At 53.1% G+C, this 23,153-nt stretch overlaps 3 protein-coding genes across 10 annotated transcripts; 1 reads left to right on the top strand and 2 right to left on the bottom strand.

The window, feature by feature from the left end:
- Nucleotides 1-4,518: 4,518 nt before the first annotated feature.
- TOMM6 (translocase of outer mitochondrial membrane 6) lies at nt 4,519-5,795 on the bottom strand. The gene is made up of 3 exons (XM_084753052.1): nt 5,661-5,795; nt 4,967-5,067; nt 4,519-4,784 (listed from the first exon to the last, which is right to left on the bottom strand). Exons 1-2 carry the CDS (start codon nt 5,786-5,788, stop codon nt 4,971-4,973), a joined length of 225 nt encoding a protein of 74 aa, XP_084609178.1. The 5' UTR covers nt 5,789-5,795; the 3' UTR covers nt 4,519-4,784; nt 4,967-4,970.
- A 475-nt stretch (nt 5,796-6,270) lies between these two features.
- Nucleotides 6,271-12,968, bottom strand: PRICKLE4 (prickle planar cell polarity protein 4; the record flags this gene model as incomplete). Of its 5 annotated transcripts, none has more annotated exons than XM_084753022.1 (8): nt 12,577-12,968; nt 11,989-12,174; nt 10,077-10,220; nt 9,026-9,133; nt 8,225-8,362; nt 7,712-7,915; nt 7,037-7,241; nt 6,271-6,593 (listed from the first exon to the last, which is right to left on the bottom strand). In XM_084753022.1, exons 3-8 carry the CDS (start codon nt 10,206-10,208, stop codon nt 6,271-6,273), a joined length of 1,110 nt encoding a protein of 369 aa, XP_084609148.1. In that variant the 5' UTR covers nt 10,209-10,220; nt 11,989-12,174; nt 12,577-12,968. The 5 variants fall into 5 exon arrangements, with proteins under 5 accessions (XP_084609148.1, XP_084609147.1, XP_084609149.1 ...); XM_084753021.1 differs by having other exon boundaries at nt 10,077-10,227; nt 11,993-12,174; nt 12,577-12,967; XM_084753023.1 differs by having other exon boundaries at nt 10,077-10,227; nt 11,993-12,170; nt 12,577-12,967.
- Nucleotides 6,680-22,086, top strand: FRS3 (fibroblast growth factor receptor substrate 3). 4 transcript variants are annotated; one of them, XM_084753009.1, is made up of 7 exons: nt 6,680-6,852; nt 14,956-15,099; nt 16,273-16,361; nt 17,151-17,337; nt 19,403-19,564; nt 20,358-20,509; nt 20,718-22,086. In XM_084753009.1, exons 3-7 carry the CDS (start codon nt 16,296-16,298, stop codon nt 21,630-21,632), a joined length of 1,482 nt encoding a protein of 493 aa, XP_084609135.1. In that variant the 5' UTR covers nt 6,680-6,852; nt 14,956-15,099; nt 16,273-16,295; the 3' UTR covers nt 21,633-22,086. The 4 variants fall into 4 exon arrangements, with proteins under 4 accessions (XP_084609135.1, XP_084609133.1, XP_084609134.1 ...); XM_084753007.1 differs by lacking the exon at nt 6,680-6,852 and adding an exon at nt 13,134-13,272; XM_084753008.1 differs by lacking the exon at nt 6,680-6,852 and adding an exon at nt 13,371-13,450.
- Nucleotides 22,087-23,153: the final 1,067 nt, after the last annotated feature.

Raw genomic sequence — 23,153 nt, 5'->3', positions numbered from 1 at the left:
TACAACACTGTGAGGTTTCTGTGATATTTAGCTTTTATTTGGAAGCGATAACGTATGGCATTTTTGTGCTGTTTTGTTTTTATTGTCTATTGCAGGCTTTTTTGTGGGCCATGCTTGGCCTCCTCCTCTCCTGGACACTGTTTTAAAGTGTCCCGGTTGCCCACATTGTCTGAGGTTTTGATGTAAAGCTATACCCCTGAAGTCCACATTACTAAGGTGGCATGATGGTGATTTGTTACCATGGTAGGAAAGCCCATTCAAAAACAAAGCCAGAGCCGGGCGGTGGTGGCGCACGCCTTTAATCCCAGCACTTAGGGAGGCAGAGGCAGGTGGATCTCTGTGAGTCGGAGGCCAGCCTGGTCTACAATGGGAGTCCAGGACAGCCAAGGCTACACAGAGAAACCCTGTCTAAAAAAAAAAAACAAAAACAAAAACAAAACAAACAAACAAAGCCACATGTGGTGGTCCACCTCTGTCAGGCCAGCAGTCACTGAGTGCTCAGGCAGCAGGACCATGAGTTTGAGACTGCATTGTGAGACCCTGTCTGAAAAACAAAAATAACTGTTGAGAGTAAAAAAGGAAACAAGACTGGATTGTGCCTCATCTTAAACCCTGTTGTTTTTTCTAGAACGAGAATTTGTAGGCAGAGAATACAGATGTGTCTGTCCAGAGGGGAAACACATTAATTAGTATAAACACTTAAAAGGAATACTAAAAGATTCTAAGTCAGTTTTAAAAAATAGTTTTATAGCAGCTATCAGCAGGACTGGTAAGCAAATAAGGGACTTTTATAAAGCCAGTGCTGAACACCCACAGAGGAGGATGATAAAATCACTTAAATTAAGATGGAACTGAAACCAGCTGTCTCTACTGAGCCACCCTCATGAGGTGCCACTGCAACCACAGACAGCACCTCAGGCACCAGAAGAAGTAGCATGAGTTAGGGAGTGGTGCTTAAGATCTTTGTTACAGAAGAGCTGTGCAGTGCTGGGGCTGCTGTGCTGTGCTGTCCTCTGCCTCTGGTGTCAGTCAGTGCACAGCCAAAGCAGAGCGCTGTGTCGGCTGCATCACAGAGAAAAGAAAGAACAGACAGACTGACTAACTGACTCCAGGTCAAACACCAGGTGCTGCTTTCCCAGCGGCAGTCTCAGGCTGTGAACCCTTTGTCATTGGCTGGTGTGTTTACTTACTGCTGTAGCCAGCCAAGATGAATACACTCCAGCCCTCAAAAATGACTTCTTACCTCAGTCTGGCCTGGCCCTCATGCTTGCACCAGTACTAATGCAAAAACAGCAGGGATACCCTAGGCGCCAGGAACTGCAGCTCTCATCAAATAGCAGGCAGAGCTCTTGCCAGCTTTAATCCAGCCCCTCTGGCTGAGAGGGGAGGACAGTGCCACGTGGTAAAGAACTTCTAGATGTCTCTTAAAACGTCATGAATCAAATTGGAAACTGTAGAAGTGTTAATGTGTCCTATGGACTCAGTAGCAGAGTTTATTTTTGTTCACAATGGCAAGGCTTCTAGAGTCCATGATTGTATGAATTCCCTATGCTGGCTCTCTCTGCCTTCAGCTCCATCCACATTCAGGGGATGAGCCAATGAGGTGGAGTGGCTGGCAGTGCCCCAGAGTAAGCCGGGAGGTCAGTAGTAACGCAGAATGAAAACTGGGGGGGGGGGGGGGGGGGGGGGAAATCTGGGGGAGTGGGCAAAAAGAGAGATCTGAAATTTGTTTTACTGATAAAGCTTTGTGAACTAATTTTATACAATTCATAAAATTTGGTGCCTTGTACTTAATTATGGTTTGCATGAGATTGAAAAGGGGAAGGGTTCTTTTCTGTTATGTCATGGCAGGTGGGTCTGTAGTGTTTAAAGGATATGTGCTATCAGATTTTTAGAGCATTCCTATCTGTGTATGAATGCAAATTGTTCTTACCAGCAAGTTCTAGAGTTCTAATGTCCAAAATTGTATTTGTAATCACCCATCAAACAGCTCTTTCAAGGCACAGCACTGTTGTCCATTGCCCCTTGTGTACATCAAACATTCAGGCTGGCCCTTTCTGGAAGGCGCCTCTCCTGCATGTGTGTCACATCTCCATCTGGGGTTGCAGCAGTAGGAGCGTTTCCAGTTAGTTAGGCGAGCACAAATTATCCGAAAAGCCTTCATCTAAATCACGACTGAAGCTCGGTAACCGATGGCAACGAATCTTCATTAGTTCCAGGGTTCTCCTGCACAAACCTTCAGGAAGCAGTGTAAGAAACAATCCCTGACCTGCACACCCTCAGATGCTATGAGAAGCCAGTACACTGTGTAATATGCAGAGTCAATGATGTAAAAAGGATGCCTCTGTCAGCGCCACCCTCACCACTTTCTGGGTAGATGCCAACTGGGACGGTGCTAAGTGGCTGTGGAAAGTAGCCTCAGTCTGTTCAGCCAGACTGGTTGCAGCTGGTTCTTTCACTCCAACCTTACGTTTCTGTTGGTTTGTGAGACTTCACCAAAGCTTACCATCCAAACAGCCTTGGCAACTGGTCCCTCGGCCTAGTTCCTGAACTAGTCAGGTGAAGAGTCCTATCTCTGGGGCAAAATTTTCTAGGGGCACTTGAGTTTTTACCTGCTAAGTGTGGGTCTCACGGATGGCTCTTGTCAGTGGGAAGCGCCTTCTCCAGACAGTAGGGTTCATCTCCTCCTCATTTGTACCTGCTCTAACTACACCACGGCTTAGGGGCTGCGAAGTAAGTGGTCACTTTTGTGGACTCTGTCCATACTTAGCTTGACATGTTTCATTTAAAACACAACTAGCTGCTGGGGAAATGGGCTCACTGCTAGAGCACTCAGCTAGCCGGCGTGGGGCCTGGGTTCCGCCCAACTCCACTAAACTAGGTCAAATGAAACTGCCAAACCAGCACTATGGCTTCAAAAGCGACAGTAAAGTTACTTGAAATGAAACCTTAAACTTTGAATGAAAAGTCATTTCAATTATGCTTTGAACTATCATGAATTAATTCTTATAGATCCTGGGTCTTTTTGTTTGTTTGTTTGTTTTTCATGTCAGGGTTTCTCTGTGTAGCCCTGGCTGTCCTGGACTCCCTTTGTGGACCAGGCTGGTTTCGCACTCAAGAGATTCTCCTGCCTCTGCCTCAAGTGCTGGAATTAAAGGTGTGCGCCACCACACGTGGCTAGATCTGGTTTTTAACTTAGGAAATCTTTTTCATTAAATAGAACTCTCAGCTATAAAGTCACATAGCACATTTTAAGGTTTCATTCCTGCAAAACTCAGGCTGCTATTTCCTAAGCTTAGCCAAGGGCATGTGGGGCTCTACAGCTATCATAAAGCTTAAAAAGCTGCTCCCAAGTCACTTTTTGGGGCTGTGGGAGTAATGGTTTCAAAGCTAAGCCTTATCCTTACATTCATGACCCTGTCTCCCTTTGCTTCCCCATCCCTCTTGAAGGCAGGCTCACTGTGTAGCCTTGGCTAGCCCACTAGACCAGGTTGGCCTCAGAGACCACATGCCTCTGGGATTAAGGGTGTGCCATCAGGCCCAGCCTGTCTTCTTGGTAATCTCTGAATTGAACTTCTCAGAGTATCAGACATGTAAAGCCTAGAATCCTAACCCTGACTCATGGAGGCAGCAGGGTAAGCAGTTCAGGGCCATCTTCAACTATGTCGTTAAGTTTGAGGCCACACTGGGCTATAGAGACCCTGTCTTTTAAAGAAATCATTTAATTACCTCCCCATGCCAAATAAATTATTTTCTGACAGTTTTCTGCAATGAGGCCCCAGAGACTGACTGAGTGAGATATATGCCAGCAGGTCCAGGAAGGCTGCTTTGTCCTGTTCACCTTTAGTGAGCTAACTGTAACATCTGTAACAGTGACGCAGCTGTGGCCCAGGTACAGCGATCCTTCCGTACTTGTGCTCTGTAATCCACGACTACTTCCAACTGGGCCCAGCACATAAAAGCAGTTTCTAAACACCTGGTAAACTGACTGAACGATGGGGAGCTTGTCTCCATGGCCACAGGAGCCCTTCACACACAGGAAGAACACCGGACGGTGGCATCAGCATCAATCTGGGGATAGGGAACATCTTTCTTTGTGAAGGAAGCTGCTTCCTTGTGCCCACCGACACCTTTGCCTCCACTCACACATTGCGGCCCTCTTCTGCCACCAAATCTCACTGTTCCAATAACAATGCCTCCCAGGTGCCTAGAAAACCCACCTGGCAAACTAAAATGCCAAACAACAACACCTCCTTCCTCCAGGCCTGCTCACTCAACAGTAGAAACCCCAAGAATCGGCGATGAGGCATGTCTGCATCCCTGTGGGGTAGGTGGTTCTGTCTCCATGCCCCTTTTCCTTTTAAAATGAGGCAAGTCATCTCCATTGCAATCCATGTTTGGGGTTCATGTCTGTGTCTTGAGTGTGAAATACAAATCATGTTTTTTGATTTTTGTAAACTGACTTTTTACACCTTGTTTTTGTAAGAAATTTCTTATTAAAAGAATAAAACACCTGTCTTTGTGTGTAGGCTTTATTTGAAATATTTTTAAAGAACAATTCCTACTCCTCTTCAGAACAACGGCAAAGGTCACCCTCTACAAAAAGTTGGGAACTGCACACGTCTGTGCAGAAGCAACATTTCAGCTGAAGCTGGGGGCTGACCAGGGGGTGGAGGGTCAGGCAAGGAGAGGGAGTCAACTTCACATGCCACCCGGAGTAGTATCTTGTGGTCATAGACAGTAGGCTGTCTTTGGAAAATCTGAGCACACAGGAGTTCCATTACCTGTAACCAGATAACAGGTGGCATTAGCAGTGAGAAAACACAGAGGAACTGCTTGCACCAAGAAACCCAGGGGCAAGGGTTTACACCAAGACTCTTCTCTACTTGCTCTGCCTAGCTGATAGAACGTACTGCTGCCCTTGTCCTTTAGGACTCACGAAATAGGGAAAGAGGAAGTCACCTGCTTGGCTACACCCCCGGCTGAGGTGCCATCAAATCAATGTCGCTCAAGTTCCTGGCCAGCCAAACTCCCGCAGCAAAGAGCCCCAAATTGAGGATTAAGTTCCTAGGTAGAGAATAAATTTCATTAACCCTAAGGTCATTGAGTTTCGTCCGATTCCATTGGAAATTTCCAGAAGGCACCACTTCCGGAAGTTCTGATGGACATCTGGTACAGTGCTGTCTCCTAATAAGCCTATGAGAAATTGAAGTTCACACCTATTTCTAACACAAGCAAATGCCGACTTAGCACTCTGCCGGGGCTGAAACGCCAGTTTATGCGTTGGCACCTCTTCCCTGCCTTCTGGGTTAAGGTGGCTTTCTAAAAATATTACATTCATTTATTTGTATGCATGTGCGCGCGCGTGCACGTGTGGAGGTCTGAGTACAACCCGCAGAAGTTGATCTCGCCTTCTACCTTGCTGGTCCCAGGGATCGAACTAAGTCCTCAGGCTTGGCGGCAAATGCCTTCACCTGCTGAGCCATCGCTGCAGCCCAGGGCGAATACCTTGGAAGCCCCGCGACAGACGGCTCACAAAACACAAAAAGCCACCACGAGACTATTACGTTCTCAATGCGACAAAACCCCTGCGCACGCCAGATTCACCAGGTAGGGAAACACACGTTTGTGAGGACCGGAGAGGCGCCAGGCTCGATTACCTCCGGAAGTCGTTCCGATCTGTGGCGAAGCGGTAGACGCCGCGGAGCCAGTCTCCCACGTTGTCGGGAACCTCGGGGGCCTCGTTGGCCGAGCCGGCGGCACTCACAGTCACCCCGCTGGAAGCCATACCAGCACCAAACACATCCACACTGGCTGTGAGCGGCAGATCGGGTTGGCGCAAGTCGATCGCGCAACTTCCGATCCCACACTTCCGCCAGCCAGAGGGAGGAGCGAGAAGGCACGCCCCTTACCGGGTCCATGAGTTCGGAAAGCTTGAAACCCAGGCCGGAGGTGGAGCCCCTGCTCCTGGCCCCACCTCCCGGCACCTGGTGTTGGTTACCTGTGCTACGCTACCACTCCGTTAGTTTAAGCAAGGTGCCTGGCTGCTGGGCTAGCACAGCCCTTGGGGATAGGGGATAGCTCACTCTGGAGGCTCTATGCAGTGGTGTACCCCCAAGAAAGTTTCCTGCATATCAGACAGCGTGCAGTGCGAATGGGACTGTCCCTCGTGCCCGACTGCCTTCAGTCTTGGGTCTTTACACGGGACAGCCTTGTTATGCCCCTTCCCAGGTCCCCCCTTTCCACTACCCCGATCTCCGGACCGCACCACTAACAAATGGTGCAGTGCTTCCTGGAGATGTCTCTAACGTCTGCTTGGAGGTTTTCGGGGGTCTTCCAGGGACCTGGAAGGCGCTGGCCGAAGAAAAAGCCTTCGGGTTCCGACTCAGAGGAAGAAGAGCAGGTCGGGCAGGGGCTGTCCTCTTTGAGATTTCTGGGTCTCGGTGGGCCGTCTCTAGCCTGCCTATTGTACGCCCCACTCGGGGTTTCCAGGGTGAGGCTGGCGACTGCAGAGGGAAGCGCAGCTCCGGAGATGATCTTGTCATCCGAGGAGGCACGGTTCCAGTCAACGCTTGGATCCGATCCTTCTCCCCCTGTTCCGAACCGGTCAGAAATGCCCATCTCAGAGCCCCCAAGTCCCAGTTCAAGAGGCGGGCCAGGGTTGCGTGCAGCCTCCCGCCCCGCCCCGGGCTGTGCCGTGCGCGCCACCGCTGCCGCCAGTCTGCCCCTGGGGCCCCCGCCTCCATCCACCAGTGGGCGACCGCGTCCCCCCCGCCCGGGAGTGAGTCCAGCGCCGCAGCCCCGCCGGGTGGGTTCAGGAGGCCTTTGGAGAGCGCAGGCCAGGGACGCGCGGTGAGAGCTGCGGGCCCCAAAGCTCGCGTCTGGGGGTTGCGGTTGGGAGGACGGGGCGTTGCTGGAGCGGGCAGGGCAGCGTGGGAATGGGGCGAGGAGTTCCGACCCGAGAAATTACCCCCTTCTATGCTAAGCCTAAGGCGCCGCCCCCTCCCCTTTAGATCTGCACTGTCCCCTCCTTTACCGAGGGACGCTTGCCCTTCCGTTGCCTCTACTGAGCTACAGCCTGCACTTCTGTAGCGGCTCTCGAAGCAATTCGGGCAGCATGGGCTGCCCCCCGGCAGGGCATAACGCCCCCCACCCAGGGGCCCGGCGCAGTCTTGGCAGCAGAAGTGGTTCTCGTGCCAGCGCCGTCCCTCTGCCTCAGTGCAGCGCTGGGAGAAGATCAGCTGGGTGAGGGAAAGGGAAACGAGTGATTGGTTCGTTTCTTCGTTCGTTCGTTCATTCATTCATTCATTCACTCACTCACTCACTCATTCAATAACCATGCCTTATACCCCTTTAACGCTAACAGATGCCCACAGGCATTACGATTTGAAGTACTTTGTCACTCTTGGATTCAGGGAGGGTGGCTGGTTTTTGAGCCGGATCCTGCGCGTAGCAGGTGGCACAGGTCGGACCCCTGAGTTTTCAGGTTGACGTTAAGGTCCCCTAGCATGGGAAAGCACAGCATTGACGATCTGGCATAATGTTGAGATTAAATATCTACTCAGGAATCCAGAAACGCTGAGTCCAAACTAATTTAAGGGCCTCTGCTTATGGGGGGGGGAGCGGAGTGGGGGGGACGGAGCAGAGATAAATAAAGGCAGCAGGTCCCCCAGGGAAGCATTCCCCTTAGTGTCTTTTCTTAGTGCTGTACCTGGTCACAAGCCGGACACCGAGGTCGTAACAGCTCTGCGTGATGACGGCCACAGTACAGGTGGCCGTCGTGGTAGAAGTAGATGAAGTTTACCAGGGCTTGGCCACAGGCCTGGCAGGCAAAGCAGGGCCGGTGCCAGAAGCTCTGCTCACCAGCCCTGGCTGCGAACACTCCGTACTCTCCTGGATTCAGCAGCTTCTTGCACTGCCAAGCAGAGGCGCTGAGCTGGTCAGAATCTGAACCCTCTATAGCCCATCTCCCAGTTCTTCCCAAGCACGACCCCCAATCTGACCAGTCTCGTACCGTGGCCGCAAGCCCACCTCCACCAGAGATGCCACCAACCCCCCCCAAAACCTGCCTCCCATTTTTCTCTAACATTTACTTTTAAATCACCGAGATCCTGAAACCCCTTCTCCACTAAAGTCCCCAAAGCCCCCTTCCACAGAAGTGAGCCCGCAAAAGGGTAGAGAAAGGGGGAGGTTCAGGAACGGAGAGGGGAGCCCTGCTCCCTACCTTCTCACAGGTGTGTCCTTCAAGCTGGGGAGGTAGCAGGCAGGCCACCCCCTGGCCCAGGGATTTCTGCTTCCGCTGGGCACAGAAGAGTCGAAGTTGGGCCAGTTCCTCCTCCCCTAGGGCCAGACAGTAGCGCTCCTGCCGAAAAAGGTCCCCATGCACCCAGACCTCAGGTGAGAACACTACTAGGATTGAAAAGTCCTCTAAAGCTTAGATGCTGGCCGTAGCGAGGTAGAACCTTGGGAAAGAATGGCTTATGTGCTCGAAAAAGAGGCAGGAGAACGCAGCTAAATGCCTTAGGTGGAAGTGGCCATTGCTCAGGGACCCACAGCACTTTGTACTGTCACCAGACAGCTTGGCTCTTGTTCGCATTACACTAGACCTCAGAACCGCCTTCAGTGCTGTGTTTTCTCTGCTTTGTGAGCTGTCTTGCCTCCCCGAGTGATTGGTAAACCTTTAGGCGGGGCCGCAATAAACACCAGGCAGTCATCTTTCACATTTGTGCATTCCATTCTTGGCCTCAACCGCGCTCACGTCTATCCTCCCATTTGCTCTTGAGCTAAGCGTTGTGATCGCAGAGCAGATACTGGTCTACCTGGCGTTAGGTGTGGAGACTAGGGGGGAGTGTAGGGGGCTGGGGGGCTGGGGGATCAGGGGGTGACTTCCACCAGCTAGTGGCAGAGCTGGGCTTTTCAGTCATACCCCCTGAAGTCTAGGCTAAGATTCTTTCCACACAGTAACAATGTGGGGAGAGGGAGGGAAGAAAATGGGGGGGGGGCGGGGATCAGAGAGGAAACCCACATCACTGTCCTGTGGAGGAAGCTGTTGCAGGAGGGCCCGACACCCAGGCCAGTTGGAAACTTGGTTGATATCCAGGCAAGGTGGTCCCAAGTTGGAGCACGTAGGAACCTGAGGAGAGACACCGGAGGAAAAGAAGGGAGGCTAGGTTTCCCCCTTTCTCTTCCCTGCCCTGATCAGCTCTCCTCCAACCTACAACTCCCCAGCACCCCCTCTCCACTAGACGGAAACCCTTCCAGTCCTCCACTGAGCAACCACAGAAGGGCCATGCCGACCTGTGGTCCCCCTGGAAGGAACCCCAGCACCACTTCCACACAGTGGAAGCTCTCCCAGTCACTCTCTCCCTGGGGCCAAAGTCCCTGTACTCTGACAACTCACACCAGACCTAGGAGAGAGGTGCTATATGTTTACGGGAATGCCTTTCAAGTCAAACCCCCCCCAAGTCCTGAGAAGAAAGAAGATCTACTAAGTGACAAAGCTGAAGGCCCTTGGATCCCTATAATCTCACCCATGGGGAGGCTGAGGGAGGAGGGCGAAGGTTCGGGGCTGCACAGCAAGATCTTATCTCAAAGTGGGGGAAGGCAGGGGACAGCAAGATGGCTCAGCAGGTAAAGCCACTTATCGCTAAGCCTAAGTGTGACCCCTGGGACTCACATGGTGGAAGAAGAGAGCTGACTGCCACAGGTTGTCCCTCTGACCTCCACACGGGTTGCTGCACACAAACACCCACGTACACATGCTTGCACTCATATACACACTCGAGCACGCACAGACACACATACACACACACTAAATAAGCAAAGTTTGGGGGGTGTGACTGAGATAGGGTCTCTCTCTCTGTAGCCCCCGGTGTTCTGGAACTTGACTATCAATATACAGACCAGGCCGGCCTCGTGTTCACAGAGCTTCGCGTGGCCACTGCCACTGAGTGCTGAAACTAAAGGTGCGCACCATCACACCAGGCTAACAGAGGTTTTGTTTTAATAGGGAAATGCAAATTATCTCCTGGCTGGTGAGAGGGGAAGGAGGTGAGGCTATGGTGGTCCCCTACAACCTGAGCAGAGGGGTCCTCATAGCCTTCCACTGGCTGGTGGCCCAAGTCACCGTCCGAGTTGACTGGTAGATCTGGCTCCTTGAAGACAGGACTGTCCTGTGGGAGGGACCAGTCAGAATTCTGAGCCGACATTGGTGACAGTCTCTGCTGCCTGCAAAAGACAAAACCAGTACACTTCATTCAGTAAGCCTTCCCGGTATGCCAGGCAGTGCAAAGTGCTTTACAAACGCCATCTCACAGTCTCGCCAACAGCTGACTTAGGGTAACACTGTCCCCATCTTGCAGATGGCCAGACTGCGGCTCAGAGAGCATGATATATACCCAAGGTCAAACAGCTGATAAAACGGGCTGGGCATGGTGCTGCACACTTTTAATCACTCGGGAGGCAGAGGCAGGTGGATCGCTGTGAGTTCAAAGCCAGCCCGGTCTACCAAGTGGGTCCAGGACAGCCAAGGCTACACAGAGAGACCCTGTCTTGAACCTCCCCCTCCAAAACAACAACAACAACAACAAAAGCTGATAAATGGCAAAGTCAGATTTTTTTAGCCCCTCAGTTTACCGAGTTCAAATTCTTGGGCCTTACAAAGCTGGGATGGAGTAGAAGAAAAGGCAGCAGTGGAAGAAATGATTTTGATCTCCCATGAGCCTCTGGGCAACTTGGACCCTCCTACTCACCTCAGTTTTCCCACATCTCTCAGTGCACCCTTCTCCTGGACCTGTCTCCTCACCAAACCCTACTCAGCCTGCACATTTCCAGCCAGGTCATTTGGGGACCTGGTTAAAGGCCTCCTCACCTCAGAGAAGCTAAATCCTCCTCAGCTTCTTAGGCCTGTACCCTGAGTTCTTTGTTGTTGTTGTTGTTTTGAGACAGGGTTTCTCTGTGTAGCCTTGGCTGTCCTGGACTTGCTTTGTAGACCAGGCTGGCCTCGAACTCACAGAGATCCGCCTGCCTCTGCCTCCCGAGTGCTGGGATTAAAGGCGTGCGCCACCACCACCTGGCCTCTTCCCTGAGTTCTTAAAGGAAGCATAGTCAGTGGCCCCAACTTAGCACCCCGTGTTTCCTCATCTAATTGAAACACCTCAAGGGTACAGGAAAATTTTGTGTTCACTCATTCACTCTGTCTCTACTGGACCCCATAGCCTCCCACCAACCAGGTAAACCCTCTTCCACTAAACTATATTACCTGCCTTTATAGCAGCATTTTTTTTTTTTTTTTGAGACAGGGTCTCACAGAGCCAAGGCTGGCCTTGAACTCCTGATCCTCATGCCCCTACCTCCAAAGTGCTGAGATCCAAGGCATGTGCCACCACACCTAGCTTTCCAGCAGCAATTTTAGTGGCTAGTCCCAGTGCCCCTCTCAGCCACAGTCGAGATGGGATCATAGTGGTTTTGAGTGGGACTAACTACTGAAGTAGAGAAAAGATGAGCCCTGCTCTCAATGAGGTCACAGGCTTGGGAGCCAGAAGAAATGTAACCAGAAAGAACAGGGTCCGTGCACATGCACTGAAGGCGAAGGGTAGGGCTGTGTGGGATGGGGATAGCCAGAGCAAAGTTTTATGTTTACTCAGTGTCAGTAAATGTTCTAGAATGTTCCATAATATGGCTCATTCTTACAACCCACTGAAGCAGCTTCTCCTAACCTGTTTTACAGCTGAAAACAAACAAACAAATCTCTGACTAGTAATCAAACTAGAAGGCTAAGGAAGTTTTGGGAGGTAGCCTACCTCAGAGCAGAGCTGCGATGGCGTCTGACAGCGGCTGGGCTCAGAAGGAGCAACAGTAAATCATTGGGTTTTGGGGTGGCATACAGGTTTAGCTTATAACCATCAGAGTCCTCTCAACTCCAAGCACCCCCCCTTGGTCCCCCTTCAAATATTCAGTGCCACCCTTCCCTCCTTCCTGGCTCCACACCCACCTGCTTCCTTCCTGCTCTGTCCCTCAGATCAGGTTTCCTGTGGAAGGTGGCCAGGATGGACTGTCCACACACAGAGCTAGGAACAGCCACACTCCTTAGCAGCACCGTTTCTGCTCCTTGCAACAAGACATGGGGGGAGCGGTTCTGGGGCTCCAGATTAGTTCTAGTGTGCATGGAACTGCCTAGTACAGGAATAACTATCACAAAACACACCCCTGCCCAACACTCTTCCTGCCCCCCACTCCAGGGCAACCTAAGGCACCTCCATCTACCATTGGACCCCATCTTAACATGCTGGTTCCTCCCAGCCCAACACTGGTTCCGGTCTCTCCCCTTAGATGCAACCAGGGTTAGGGCGACTGTCGACCTCCCCAAACAACCAACACCTGTTCTTAGAAGGATGTGCCCGAGAGGCCCTAGGGACTGGACAGCAGGAGACATGGGAAGATGTCCCTGAACCAGAGGGACAGGAGAGGAGAGTGTAGTTTTCACCAAGTGGCCTCTCGGCATAACACAAAGTTTTCCTAGAACTTTGCCGGTCCCCCACCCCACCCCCGCAAGGTGGAGGTTCAACGTGCACTTACCGAGTTCGCCTGGGGTCCCTAGCTAGCTGCAGGTTTAAGAGTGGGGTCCGCAAGGGTCTCAGCGTGGCTAAGCGCCAGCGCCCCGCCGTCGGCCACGGCCCAAGTCCTTCAGACTGAGGGAATCGTTCGTGGGTCTCAGGGCATCCGTGGACTTTTGCGACGGGATGCACCACCGCCACGCCGCGCACAGTCCTTAGTCTCTCGCCCCGCCCCCTCCGCGGGCCTCTCCAGCTCCTCCTCTTTGTCCCCAGCGGTCCCTCGCCACTTCCCCTCCAGGATTCCGAGTCCTGTCCTGCTTCAGTCTCCTCAGATCCACTCTGCTATCTCTCTTGATTCCATTCTGCTTGAGGTTGCGCCTACCTCTGCGCCCCGGCCCCGCCCCCTTCTTGAGGCAGGCCACGCCCCTCAGGAGTCCCAGTCACCGGCCCGGAGCGCCCTCTGGCGTCTGCGCATGCTCTCTGTCCCCCCCCCCCCCCCCCACGACTGCAAAGTCCTCCAAAGGGACCTTCTAGGCTGCGTGCCGGTCGCCCCGGCTCGGGTCGGCCCGCCCGCGGCGTCTCGTTGGTGCAGCCAGCGACCTCCGACCCCGCGGGCGCGGGGCGGGGCGGGGCGGGGAGGCCTTAGCTGCGGGCGGGCGGCGGCTGCTGCAGCGGGACCCGGGAGCGGGGCCCGGCGCCGCCCGGGCCGCGGGGCGATGTGAGTCGGGGTGCGGCGGGGCGGGGACCCGGCGGCTCTACAAAGGCCGCGTCGTGCCGCGCCGCAGTCTCCGCTCCTACCTTAGAAAGCCCCAAGCGGGCCGGCTAGCGGCGGACCCGGGGGTTGGGGGCGGGGATCCAGGCTCGGAGCGCGGCGGCGACCTCCGCATTCCGTCTGGGTATCTAGAAATATCTCCTGTTAACCAGTTCTGCCTTGCGCTCCCCTGACCCCACCCTCTCCCCTCCCCCTTGTTACACCTTCGGGTCTTGAGAATCCGGCCGAACCCTCTCACTCTCCCAACCCTCTGAAACGCCCACAGTCACATCGTTCTCCCCCTCAGTGGCCCAAAGGCTTCCGCAGTCATCGTCCTGAAATTCCCCAACCTTTTCATGCTTTTTGAGTTCATCCTATCCCAAGGCTTCGTGTACATCTTCAGACATCATACCTTCATCCACTGCCTGTCCCCCAATCCTTACCTACCTCAGACATAGCCTCCCCTAGCCCACCCAATGCAATTCCCCTCAATGGATTATATGAAAACGTGTTTGATGTTTCAAAAAGAGGGGCGTCGGGGAAATGGGGCCCCTCACCCATCTGGCATCCAGTAGCTCTTGACTTCACACCCCTCTCCCAACTCCCTGTTGATAGTTAAGCCACCACCACCACCCCCTCGTGATTTTTTTCAATACCTGCTTTTAGCCTGCACGCAACGTCCTTCATCTTGCTTCCTCCCTCCAAAGAATAAGCTAGACAGGAGTGTGGGGTGTTCAAGGATGCAGGGCTTGGGGGGACAGTGGGAAGTACTGTTTTCCTGGAACAGGAAGGTGGGATTTCAAGGGCTTTCTTCAGAGTCCTGGTTTGTTGGTTCATCTGCCTAGGGCTCAGATAATCTGAAAAATTGCCTCTTGTCTCCTGGCCTGTCTGACATTAGAACAGAAAGTCTGTCCAGCTTTCAGATGAATGTCTGCTTCTAGAAATTACTTCAGCTAGAACTTTCATAGTTGACAGGTGTTTCCTCAAAAAACAAAACAAACAAACAAACCTAGGGGTGGGAATTAGAGGTGGTGGAGGGAGAAAGACAGGGCCCCCTACCCCCAGATAATAGCCACAGAACATTCTAAAATGTCAGTTTCTAGAATCATAAACTGCTGCTCTCACTGAGGTACCATCATGTTGTTATATTGTTCTGAGGAAGAAAGCTTTTTGTTAGGTTAAAATTCTCCGCAAAGGCCAGGTGATGTTGTTTAGTTTTTGGGGCTTTTTATTTTGTCATTGTTTGGGTTTGTTTCTTTTTGTTTTTGTTTTGTTTGAGACAGGGTTTCTCTGTGTAGCCTTGGCACTGTAGACCAGGCTAGCCTTGAACTCAGAGATCTGCCTGCCTCTGCTGCCCAGCTAGGTGAAGTTCTGAGTGGCACTTATACCAGGATTCAAAGGGGCTTCCGATGAGGGTACAGGGCATCTTGGAGAGCATCATTTTGGGTCCTACAGAGTCTGTTTCAGGACTAAGAATTTGCGGTCCTTTCATCCACTGGTTTGGTTTGTTCGATTGTCTCTCCTACCCACTAGGGCCTAGCACAGATACATTCAGGTGGGGTACTAAGAACAGGTCTGTTTCGGGGAGAGTTGGGGCTCAGGATCGGCATAGGCCTCCATTAATGTGTGGTCTTCTGTCTCCTGTGCTAGGTGAGCCCCACGTGTGACCCACAGGGATCCGGCTGACTTCTCTGCAGACCCTTTGCCATGACACCCCACCAAGGACAGGGGGAATAAAGTGGGAATCCTCTCCCATGTCCCTCCCGTGGTCAGCTCCCCAATGGCCTGGGTGAGGTAAGATCTGTGACTAGGCGTCTGCTTTGAAGAGTTAGTTAAAGTGGGAAGAGCGCAATGAGCAAGCTGGTGGTCTGGGGTTCTACAAGCAGCAGCAGATGCTCCTGGATAATCCACCTGCCTCATGATGTCTTTGCAGCTAAGTAAACCTCTTAAAACCGCTGGTTGGGGCCTAGGCGTGTAGCTCAGTGGCCGAGAGCACTTGTGTAGCAGGTATGAAGCGCTGGGTTGGATTTCCAGCGTTAAAAACGAAACAACAACAACAAAACTGCTGTTCGGGATCTGTCTGTGTGTGTCTCTTTCCCTTAGGTCACAAAGGTCTGGATGGTGTCCTCTCCATATTAAGGCAGAAACCTGTTTGTTGTGACATGTCGTCATCTAATTGCCAGTATCCTGAAGGGAAAAGGTCTCTTACCTCTGCTTTGGCCCTTGGGAAGGAAACTCGTCATGTTGTTAGCTATTTGCGTTTTGGAGGGCTGGGAATTGACTCTGGCTCCTCCTTAAGTGTCTCCTCTACCACTGAGCTACATGCTCAGCCCCAGTGTTTTTTTTTTTTTCTCTCAGTGAAGAAAAACCTTCACTCCCAGCCCTTGAGAAGCAGACGAGAGGGTCTCTGTGAGTTCCAGTGTTCAGTCATTAAGTGTGTTTTATGACCATCATGTAGCAACCGTTCACTTGAAGAAAACATCAGAAATATTCATGTCTGGTGGATGCTGAGGTGGGGGCAAGGTAGAAAAGAGAGAAAGTGGTCAGAGTAGAAAGGGTATGGTAGGAAAAATGAGGAATAGAGAAAGGAACAAGATGGTACCTGGGACACCCAAGTGACATAGAGCCGAGGCAGCCACTCCCAGCACCCTGTTGCCTCCATGCCCAAGATTCCGTTCATGTCATTCCACGGGTCAAAATCCTGTGTGCTTGTCAGGGGTCAGACTGAATGTTAACCTCTGAGAAGCTTGCTGTGCCCCCCACCTGCAGGAATCCTTAACTCGTTCTAACTTGAATTAATGTTTATCCCAAGTGTGTTTGGCCACGGATTACAAGAGAGTCCCCTCAGGGTGTGTCTGCGTCATGCAACCTCATGGACAGAGGACGTGTCACAGTGCAGTGCTCCACTCCGAGCAGAGCTACTTGACAGGGTTGCTGGTGACCTGCTCATCCTGTGTCTTTCCCTAGGGCGGACAGGCTGCTCTGACACCATGGGGAGCTGCTGTAGCTGCCTGGACAGAGACAGCGTGCCACACAACCACCCTACCAAGTTCAAGGTACCCAGAGCGCCTCTCTACTGGAGTTCCCAGGGGCCTCTTGAGTTTGGGCCTCCAGTATCTCTCGGGAAGGAAAATGGCAGGCTGTGGTTGTGGGCTTTTTAAGGCTCCTTATGCCTGCTTTTGGCCTCTGAGGTAGTGGGGGGTGGGAAATAATCCAACCCTTGTTTTTTATTTTCAGTTATTCTTTCCTCTTTTCCTACCAAGAATAATGTGTTTAAAATAGGACATACACAGCACATAAGAAATACTGTGTTGGTGTTTCATGAACACAAGCTCCCTACATCCCATAGGAGGCGCCTTCTCCTCACACTGGGGTTTGTCTGGGCCAGTGTTTCTCAAGCCCAACTGGAGAGGGAGCCCTCAGCAAGTCAGCACAGTTGAGGGGTTGGAGGCTGGCTGGATGTGTTCTGCCTTGGGCCTGTCATCAAGTCTTTAGATTTTGAATTAACAGTTAACCCTTCCACATTGTTATCTAGCCTTTGGAGATTAAGCCCCAGATAGCCATTAGCCATTGGACAGCTAACCACCTGGCCTTGGAGGGCAGCAGGGGACCTCTTTCTTGTCTGCACAAAGAAGAGCTGAGGCTCATAGGAGAGATTTTCCCTGAGAATTATCCCATGGAATGCTTGGTGTGACCCAAGGGGTCCTTCGGCATTTGCAGTGCCTTTGGTACAGCTAGGAGAGCAACTCAGTCTCCTGGCTCTACTTCCACATGACACTGCAGCTCAGGATCCCTTGCAGACACTTCCCGGTTCTCTATTGATTCTGTGTCCCCTCTCCCTACAGGTGACAAATGTGGATGACGAAGGAGTGGAGCTGGGCTCAGGGGTGATGGAGCTGACACAGAGTGAGCTGGTGCTGCACCTGCGCCAGCGGGAAGCTGTCCGTTGGCCCTACCTCTGCCTGCGGCGCTATGGCTACGACTCCAACCTCTTCTCCTTTGAGAGTGGCCGCCGCTGTCAGACAGGCCAGGGTGAGTACCAGCCCTACCCTCCGGGTCAGCAACATGAGTTTGTCACAGACGTGGGAACACTTGTTGCACAGTCCATAGAAGGAACCAGTGCTCCTAGGCCAGAGTCTCCCTAGCGAAGACAAACAACTCTTCCCACAGTTGCCAGGGTTTCAGGGTCCTCCAGCCCCTGCACTAGGACAAAGCCCTCCTGAGCTGCCAGGCCGTACACCCTAGGCCCCATGCATGGTAGAAGAAAGGTCAGAAAGAAGACTGGCTACTCTGGGCCGAGTGGCTTGGGTGGAGATTGGGGAAGCAAGTGCTTGGGTCTCATATACAGATTAACCTTCAAGAGCCTGACCTTTGTCCACCATCACCTGTGGCCAGTGGAGTGTGCTGGACTCCCCTTGCCCATGTGTTCTCTGCAGTCAGAGGTCAGGGCCGACAGCTTGCTCACGAGGTTGAGGTTAGGGCGTGAGGTCTGGGCTTGCCTGTTAGATCCAGAGGTGCTCAGCAAAGGAGTCCTTCCTGGAATTGTGCTGCGGGTAGACAGAGGTAAAGGAGGTTGGTGCCTCTCCTGAGATAGCAACGAAGCAATGAGTGTCCAGGGTTGATTGTTGAAGGCCGTTTCCTTCCATGCACCTCATCCCTGTAGCTCATGGGTCCAGGCGAGCAGACATGAGACAGAGGCAGCTTTGCTCCTGGTCAGATTGGTCTGCACTTGGCACCTGGGAGGGGTTGTCTGAGCTCCCAGTTCGGATCTCTGTCCTCTCTCTTCCCAGGTGCTGAGATTGCAGCTGGGTATCACCATGCCTGCCCTTCTTGTCTTTTCCAGCTTTTCCATATCCTGCCACAATAGCTCTTTTTCATTCCTCCATCTTTCTCATTCTGTTTCTACAAACTTCAGTTACCCTCTACTAGGGCTGATGGATAACAGTATATAACAGTAACATAATACTCATTATCGCTGGGCGTGGTGGCGCACGCCTTTAATCTCAGCACTCAGGAGGCAGAGGCAGGCGGATCACTGTGAGTTCGAGGCCAGCCTGGTCTACAAAGTGAGTCCAGGACAGCCAGGGCTACACAGGGAAACCCTGTCTCAAAAAAGCAAAAACAAAAACAAAAAAAAACCAAAACAAACAAACAAAAAACTCATTGCCCACATCCAGTTTAATTGTTAATCCTTGTGTGGGTGCTCTGCTGGGGTTAATGTGGGGCTTGTCCGTGCTAGGAAAGTATTCTACCACAGATTCTACACACACACCCTGGTTTTTTTAGGCAGGGTTTTCACTGGTAGCTCAGGCTAGCCTTGAAGTTGGTAAAATAACTCTGGGTGTGTGGTGCTATTCCTGCAGTATCTGTCTTGGCTGTGGATGTGTGCACAAGATAGCCCCATAGCTCCCCTGAGTCCCCACAGTCCTCTGTTGCAGAGCCCCAGGCTGGCATCTTCAGAGCTACTGGGTGCCAGACGCTCAGCAGAGTCTTGCCACGTTGGGGACAGCGTGGACTTGGGAGGGCTTAGAGGCCGACTGCAGGCAGGAGCCACAGTCCATCTTGCTGTGTCTCTCTTCAGCTCTGCTCATCTTTTCTTTGTGCATCAGAACCCAAGCGCTGGGAGAGACCTATGAGCAGAGACAGGAGGCCTTCGCTTTCTGGCAAGCCTTTGGGCTGAATATTCTGTGAATGATCTGGGAGTAGGTCAGACTACAAACATCCTCAGAGAGCTATTGCATAGAGTTGGCTACGCCTTGGATGAAGCTTTTTTTTTTGGTGGGGGGGCGGTCTGGGGAGCAGCAGTGATAGGTCCAGGAAGGCTGGGGCAACTATCCATGAGTATCTTCTCACTCCAGAAGGCACCTGTCCTTATGAAAGCACTGGGAATCTGGATGCCGTGCTGGGACTTGGCATAATGGTGGCAGGCCGTGTAGGGAGCCAGGTGCCTTCAGCCCATCCCCCAACACCTCCAGTGTCTCTGGGAAGACCACTCAGGAAAGGAGAGGCCCTCCTGCCCTCTCCCTGTGTGGGGCAGCAGTTCAGTCCCTAGCTAGCCCGCGGTGGGAGGAGCCTCACTGCCTCTTCCCTTCGCCAGGGATCTTCGCATTCAAGTGCTCGCGGGCTGAGGAGATCTTCAACCTGCTGCAGGACCTCATGCAGTGCAACAGCATCAACGTGCTGGAAGAGCCGGTCATCATCACACGTAACAGCCACCCCCCAGAGCTCGACCTCCCTCGAGGGCCTCCACAGCCCACCGGTGAGGAGACCCCCCCCACCTCAGACACCCCAGTGCATACACACAAGCACAAGTCCCAAGTCAAGCTAGCAGGAGAGGGAGCCAGCAGGTTGAGCCAGCCTCCCTGGACGGTCAGACCTCATCAGAAGCATTCCTGAGGATGCCTCTGGAGTCCAGTCCTAGGCAGGGCCAGTTGGGTGACTCTAGCAGAGCTGCAGAGTCCTGGGCTGCAGGTCAGCTAATGGTTGGGGAGCAGACAGGAAGACGTTTGGGTTGCCATAGCAACAGCAGTCTGGAGCTTTTTGCTTCCTTCCGTCTACTGGGCTGGGTCACAGACAACATACTCCTCTCCTGGCTTCTTGGTGCGTCTTCTCTGGCCATGCCGAGGTGGAGGCTCCCACAGTCAGTTGGCACTTGATGGGTCACTGAGTCAGACTACACACCTGCTAATTGCTCAAGACAGAAGGAGTAAAAACAGCCCAGTGTTTGTGGAGTTTCCCCCATGGACTTGGGCCATGGGGTGGTCCAGGGGTAATAGGCATGTGCCTTCACTGTTTAAGTAAGTCTGTGATGGAGTGGGAGGTTGGATCAGCCTCGGGGTGGCTTCAAAAGGCCGGGCAGGGTGTGATTGCAGAGGTCAAAGAGAATGGACTGCCGCCAGTTCAGTGCGGTTAGTCATAATAGGCGCCTTGAAAGCGTCTTGCTTGCCAGTGGAGGAGTTGCAGGGCACCCCAAATATGTGTGCATGTGACTGCAAATGACTGTCAGGTGGCTCCTACATCCCTCACCTTGGCTGCTTTCCCTGAACCTTTAGGCTACACTGTCTCCAGCTTCTCCAATGGCTTCCCTGGCTGCCCTGGAGAGGGCCCACGCTTCTCTGCTCCCCGCCGACCCTCTACAAGCAGCCTGCGACACCCCTCGCTTGGGGAAGAGTCCACCCACACCCACATTGCCTCTGATGATCAGGTGCACATGTGGTGGGCCGCACTGTAGGTGGGACGGGGCCTACGAGAGGTGGTGAGGGGAGGGACGCGATAGGAGCCCTTTCTATCTCAAGAAGGGCAGCAGGAGAAACTCTGTGTCTTTTCCTGCCCTCTTTAGTCCTGTTCCTCTGCCCTCACCTATCTCCCAGTCCCTAAAACCATTGTTTCACTTGCCATCTTCCCCCCTGCAGTCTCACACCTATGTCAACACACCAACTGGTGAAGAGGATCACCGCAGGAGTCGCCACTGCCTGCAGCCACTGCCCGAGGGCCGGGCACCATTCCCACCACAGACGCGGGTTTCCGACCAGCGGGACCCTCAGGTGTTCTTGCAGCCCGGGCAGGTCAAGTTTGTGTTGGGCCCCACCCCTGCTCGTCGACAGGTGAAGAAGTGCCAGAGCCTCTGCCCCAGCATGCAGGAACCTCCTCACCACCACAACAACAACGAGGGCCCTTCCGAGTGCCCAGCCCAGCCCAAATGCACCTACGAGAATGTCAGTGGGGGCCTACGGCAAGGGGCTAGCTGGAGACTGAGCCCCGAGGAGCCAGGGTGGAGTGGCCTGGCCCACCGCCGGGCTGCCCTGCTGCATTACGAGAACCTACCCCCGCTCCCTCCCGTGTGGGAGAGCCAAGTCCAGCAGCTGGGTGGGGAGGCCGGGGATGATGGGGACTCCAGGGATGGGCTTACACCATCCTCAAATGGCTTCCCTGATGGTGAGGAAGATGAAACCCCGCTACAGAAACCCACCAGCTCCCGGGCCTCTGCCCGTAGCCACAGCAGCTTCCCTGTCCCACTGACCCGCCGCCGAGGCTCCCCAAGGGTCTTCAACTTTGATTTCCGCCGTCCGGGCCCTGAGCCCCCAAGGCAGCTCAACTACATCCAGGTGGAGCTCAAGGGCTGGGGCACAGGTCGTCCCAAAGGAACCCAGAACCCCTCAGTGTCTGGAGCTCCTGGGCCCACCCCGCACCCCCCTCGCAGCTCAGAGTCCTATGCCGTGATTGACCTCAAGAAAACGGTGGCCATGTCCAACCTGCAGAGGGCCCTGCCCCGAGATGACGGCACTGTCAGGAAGACTCGGCACAACAGCACCGACCTGCCTCTGTAGACCTGGTCCTCCTCCTGCCTCTGCCTGCAGCAGGGAGACCTCCACCTCACCCACCAGCCCAGGACTCACAGCCGCTTTCAGAAGACACTGGGGCAGACCAGATGTTTCTCTGCATTGCTGGAGTCCCCAAAGATGTCAGCCACTGACTGTCCAGTTCCCCAAGCTGGGGAGAGGAGAGGGTGAGCTGGAGAGGAGGGAGCCATGGTGTAAACTGTGAAGGTTCCCAAGGTTGTATTTCGCACCCTTCCCTAATGTCCATCTGTCTAGTCTGTCAGTTGTCTGTCTATGTATGTGTTTTCTTTTCTTTTCCTTTTTTTTTTTTTTTTTTTTTTTTGGTTCGAGTTTTTTGAAGCATTTTGTACCTGTTGGTTTTATTTATCAGTTTATTTTTCTATTTATTGTTTTAAATGTAACTTAACATATTTATTATTAATATAATTATTTTTAAATTCTGGCTCAGTGTGAGTGCTATCTTCTGTGCAGTGTTTCCTGGCAGGGTCTAGGTAGGCAGAGTGGCCTAACAGAGATTGGGGCTCCATTCATGGCCAACTCAGGGTAGTTGGAAAGTCTGTGATCATTTCTTTTTCTTCTCTAAGAAGCCCAGACCTAAAACTTAAAAGTAGCCAGAAATGGAAGATTTTTTTGCTTCTGCTGAGCTGGGGGCTCATTGCTGGGAGCCCAGATGCAGGGAGAACCTGGAAGGAGATGGGAGCGAGGCATCCCACAGGACCCTGGAGCCCGTCCAGGCACACCGCAGGCCCACTGCTGGCCCTCCATATGTTGGCCAGAACTTTTATGCAGGATTTTGCTAAAATCCCAGAAACATCAAAGGAAAACCCTAGGTGTCTGTCCAGCTTTCTACTCTCCTCACCTCAGGCCCGGCAGTCTCCTGGCCAGCTCCACTAGGCCACCTGGTGCCCTCTTGTGGCAGGGACCCTGTCAGTGCCCTTTGTGTCTCCTCTCCTTCCTTTGATCTAAGGAATCCTTCCATGAGCCTCTGGGGCCTGAGCCAGGGTGAGAGCCACTTTGCCAGGACATAGATAGGCCTTCTCTCTGGGCACTGTTTGTGTGCCTGCTCCCTGTCCTGTGCAGGGAGAACATGGTGCTCTTCATCAAGGCAACAGCCCCAAATGGGGCTCACCAGTTCCCCTCTGCCACTGTCTGGCTTCGTTTCTTGGGCCTTTTCTGTGTAGAGATTAGATTAAGAGTACCCTCCTGACCGTGGGTGTCACCTGCACTTCCTAAAATGGACAAAGAGGACTGGTCACAGCAGGATTGAGAGGCCCAAGAGGGCTGCTGCCTTCCCCAGGAGCCGCTGACCGCGGAACCTTCTCCCTCTTCTGTCCTGTTGACCTCTGAACTGGGGGATGACCCTCTGCAGAGCAGGTTCACCTCAGCACGGTGGCAGGGTGCTACTGTCCCTGCAGCTTCCTGAGGCACTTCAGGGCTGTCCCCATGTCCTCCAGCGCATATCCCTGCTCTTTCTTGTGGCCTCCAGCCAGGAGGGCTTGTGCCTGTACA

The sequence above is a fragment of the Acomys minous genome (assembly GCF_964271855.1).
Source record: "Acomys minous genome assembly, chromosome: 13".
Classification (NCBI taxonomy): domain Eukaryota; kingdom Metazoa; phylum Chordata; class Mammalia; order Rodentia; family Muridae; genus Acomys; species Acomys minous.
Note: the sequence above shows the minus strand (reverse complement) of the source record. Positions and strands in the feature narration are given on the sequence as shown.